Source organism: Poecilia reticulata, linkage group LG18 (assembly GCF_000633615.1).
Source record: "Poecilia reticulata strain Guanapo linkage group LG18, Guppy_female_1.0+MT, whole genome shotgun sequence".
NCBI lineage: Eukaryota > Metazoa > Chordata > Actinopteri > Cyprinodontiformes > Poeciliidae > Poecilia > Poecilia reticulata.
Window position 1 is genome coordinate 20,622,583 of NC_024348.1, and position 4,351 is coordinate 20,626,933.

General features: G+C 38.1%; 2 protein-coding genes across 2 annotated transcripts in view; both read right to left on the reverse strand.

The window, feature by feature from the left end:
* LOC103480812 (gastrula zinc finger protein XlCGF26.1-like) overlaps positions 1-4,351 on the reverse strand; it is a 22,085-nt gene that overhangs the window by 7,562 nt on the left and 10,172 nt on the right. The window lies entirely within an intron of this gene.
* The window catches only part of LOC103480814 (gastrula zinc finger protein XlCGF57.1-like), a 20,552-nt gene continuing 18,814 nt past the window's right edge, over positions 2,614-4,351 (reverse strand). The window contains exon 4 of the mRNA XM_008435997.2: positions 2,614-4,284. Coding sequence (XP_008434219.1) covers positions 4,109-4,284 — 176 coding nt within the window. The 3' untranslated portion in view covers positions 2,614-4,108. The remainder of the gene's footprint in view (positions 4,285-4,351) is intronic.

A 4,351-nucleotide genomic window follows, 5' to 3' on the forward strand; every position in this document is an offset into this window, starting at 1 on the left:
AAGAAGACGCAGGGGAACCGTATCTGATGGGGAAACGCAGATTGACGTAACACCTGTTTAAAACAAACAGGTGTTTGTTTAAACAGGTGACGGCCATCTAACGCTGCTCTTGTTCCTAAATCAGTGTTTCTCAATCTTTTTTGTGCCAGCGCCCCCCCAGACTTTATCCAGGTCCCTCACCGCCCCCCACCAAAGAATTTGTAGGCTACTTTACACTGACYATTATTTTATYAWTAATATTACTATCACTATTATAGATGTTTTGATTTTTATGCTTGTTTCTGTATTTATCATCAAAAATAATTTCCCAGAGAACAAAAAAAGCCATGTGAATAGAAATTATTTTCACAGGCGTCTACGAAAAATGCAATGAACATTCAAGTTAAAATTGGTAGGAATAACAGCAGCCAATCAGAGTGGAAACAATATTCTTACTCTTTGCCATTTTCTAGTTGTTAAATATTCCACAAAATGACCAGATAAAAGATGCACAACAACGGAAGTTTAAACTATTTGCAAATTACTGAGCTCTGCAACGTTAAAACATGGATAGAACTGTAACTACATTAATCATTACTCTTCTTCTCTTCAGTGTTTCTGTCGGTTTCTGGTGGTGCAGCTCTGTGCTGCCTTCAGGAGAATGGGACATCAGAGTATCATCCATAAAACTTCACCCACATGGCATTTATTGTGCAAACCAGAGCTTTCAGTGGAAAAACTAAAGTTCCAGATCCACTGACATAAAAAATAATATTGAAGAAATAAATATATCAAATCTAATTAAAAACATAAGTAAGTGATAAGTTATTTACTGTTATGGTCTGTAAGATATATTTATTCTCAGTATTAGATATGGTCTCAACAAACCCATGGCACTTCAACATTATTTTACCTTTTATCAGGAAATAGTGTGTTTATTCTTGCCATACAGTCCTGTGTATTAATTATTGCTCTAAAGCTCTTGCCATACCAGTTTATTCCTCTGTTTACTTTAGTTTCTTAGTTTATTCTTGTATTTTTTTCTTCATTCATTTCCATTTAGTTTCATTTGATTAATATTATCCTCTCTCGGTTTATTGCTATGTCCACTTTAGTTTCTTTCCCGTTGCTAAATTTATTTGATCATTTATTGACCATCAGTAATCTCGTCACCTGCTGCGCCGCCTAATCGTCGTGTTGATTTTTCACTCTTCAGCGTCGGATTCTCTGTTTTTATGCCATAATTCACATCTAGTTCGTTGCTCCGTTTTATGTCCCGCTTCTCGTGTTTCAGAGTTTTGCGCAATGTGCGCGTCTTTTTTTAACCCCCAAGGTGCAGGGCCGGCGTGAAACGTATCGATGAGGAAAAGGCAGTCTGACATAAACCTTTTAAAACAATGGAAACAATTTCGGTTTTCTGATTATTGAAAAATTTAAAGTGCTGTACCGCTGTTCTATCACATCCGTTTCATACCGGACCACTTACAGCACCGGTGTTACCGCTATAAAATGAACGCTCTCTATCGTGGTATCACCCATGGATGGATTTCTTTATTTAAATAGGCTCATTTTTCAGAGGGATCTCATGATTTTAGTAATTGCATGTTTTCAAGAGAGATTTTCTGTTGTTCTTTCATGGAAGTGTGAAGCCTTTCAAACGGAAATAAAACACTTTTTAATACAAGTTGCTGCTTGACATGATTGCAGAACTGGCAAAAATACCAGACAAAGTGAATCTCAGCAACGTCATCAGCCGGTGTAACGCTGACCTGATGCGCCGGTGAAGCTACTAGCAGAACGGAGCTGCGCCAATAAGCTACAAACACTGAATAGAAGGAGAGCTGCCATCTATATCGTTGCAGCCAAGTATGATTTAATGTTACACAATACAGTTTTACCAAGTTGCTCAAAGTCTAAACTGGCATTGTTTTGCATTAAGCTGTAAAGTTTACCTTCGACCAAACGCCACCCAAAGGAATCCCAGCGCCCCCTTTTGTAAAAATGTCCGCCAGCGCCCCCTGGGGGCGTTACCGCCCACGTTGAGAACCGCTATCCTAAAGGCTTGACCCAAAATGAAACTAAATGATTGTATTCTCCAGGCTTTTGAAAGTTTTCTTCTGGCTCGTATGAGGTCTGCAGCTCCAGGTAGTTATGTGGATCGCGTCAACAATGGATAAATCCTCAAGATTATAAGAGAAGTATTTTTTTTACCAAGATAATACGGATAATATCCTAAATATATGCATATTGTTTGGAGATACCTCAGCTGTTCCATCCTATTTAGGGCATTAGCTGCTAGTTGTGATCATCTTTGCTTTGTTTTGAACCGGAGAAATCCCCTTCTGGACCTCCATCTGAATTTCATGCATTATATGAAAAAAAAAAAATATGGCAAAAGTTAATGACACTGAATAATCCAGCAATATTTTTTCAAACCAACATTTATTAAAAAGAACATTCTGCTCAAAATACTAGTGTACATTAACATTCARTCATACATGRAAAAAATGTAAAAGCTAAACTCAATTATTCTACAAGGTACAGAACTCCATGAAAATCAAAATGCACAGAAATGAATCCTGCTGAACGTGTGACCGTCTTTAACTTCAGTATCTAATGGGATRCTGATGGGCATCTTAAGCACAAATACGACTAAGTAAAACAAAAAGCTGGATTAAGAAAAACAAGCTGGTAGGCAAAAGTAGACCTAAGGTTTATCTTGGTCAGACACTGAAAGGTAAAGGTAATTTCATTTATAAAGCACGTTTTCAGCAACAAGGCAATTCAAAATGCTTTACAGTAGTTAAAAGGAAAAAACTAAATAACAAACTAAAGAAAACTAAAGGAAAGAGCAAAAGAAGAAAAAGCCATAAATATTGATCCAAACTAAATAAACTAGATACTCCTATTCAGGATTGATAGGTAAGTATAACTTATAACTAATTCATTTTCTGGTTTGAATATATAAGAAGTCTAAAAATTTGCAAAGGTAGTTTTTCTGGATTCCAAGTTCTAATCCCTGTTCCGGGTTGCTAAATGAGCATAAGTATTCTCTGGACTTTCCAAGTGTGCTCTAAATTTGTAAAAGTAATGAGTATTCCATAGTTTCTAAGTAATAATAAGTCAATGTTGCTATTCTGGAAGAATTTTTTTCTGCATTCTAGGTTTGTTCTAATTTATTTTCTGGGTTAAAAGTGAAAAAAGGAAAGGACACATTAGGGCAAATGGCAACATTTAGATAAAACAAAGTTCAAAACAAAGACATAAGTGAAGGCGATGACATTACAGGCAATGAAACCACGTTGCTCAGCTTCCCGGCAGAAGTGTGATAAGATATTATCTAGTCATGTCCATGGGAGCGCTCAGCTGCACAGCTGCATGGATAACATGTTTATACATCTTCAATGAGATTGGAAACATGCTGCCTTTCCAAGGCCACACGGGGGAAGCCAATTCAGAAATGGAATGTCTTAGGTCGGGTAGATTATGAATTTCAATCTTCCCTAAAGTCTCTCCGATACATCTCAGTCCTCAATTACCCAAATTACTTTGGTCGTTCGACTGAGCCGAAACTATCAACTTCTAAAAGATTGATTCTATCCCGCTAGTGAGTTTTAGAGTCCTCAGCAGGGCCGCGAGTCTCAGCAAGACTCGCATCCGACTTGCGTCTCTGTCCACACCAACAGTGTTCATTAGCTCGGCTAATTCCGTCACAAATTTGTCGATAAGCCAGGAATCCACAAGCTCCAAACAGCAGACATCCTGTTATCATGAATAAATCCAGGGTGAATCCCGCCGGGTGTGTCCCCGCAGGAGTAGAGGGCTCTCATGTGCCCAGATTTCTCGTTGAGAAAAATTGATTGAATTGAGAAATTGGTTAAACAGATCCATAATTAGTAGATTAAGAGGACGTGCAAAGAAAAGCTTCAAAAAAATAGAAAAGACAGGACAAAAATAGCAAGTAGGGCAGGCCAGGACAGGGAGGGAGCAGAGGAAAAAAGTATCTGTCTTCGCCGAGAGCAAGAGAGAAAAGACACAGTCACAGTGAATCAGCATTGTGGGAGTTTGCAACATTCTGCTGATTTGATCTGATGCCAAAATGGATCTGAGATGTTTTGTTCCCAACACCTCAAATGTCTGAGTGAGTCCTCATGTGACCAATTAAACTTCTTCTAATGTTGTAACTCTTTCCACAAGCCCCACAAAAGAAAGGCTTTTCACCTGTATGAATAATCACATGATCATTTAGATATTGTTTTCGAGAGAAACTCTTTCCACAGGTCCCACAGGAGAAAGGCTTCTCACCTGTATGAGTTCTCATGTGAACAGTTAACTTAGTTTTTTGAGTGTAACTCTTTCCGCAGGTCCCACA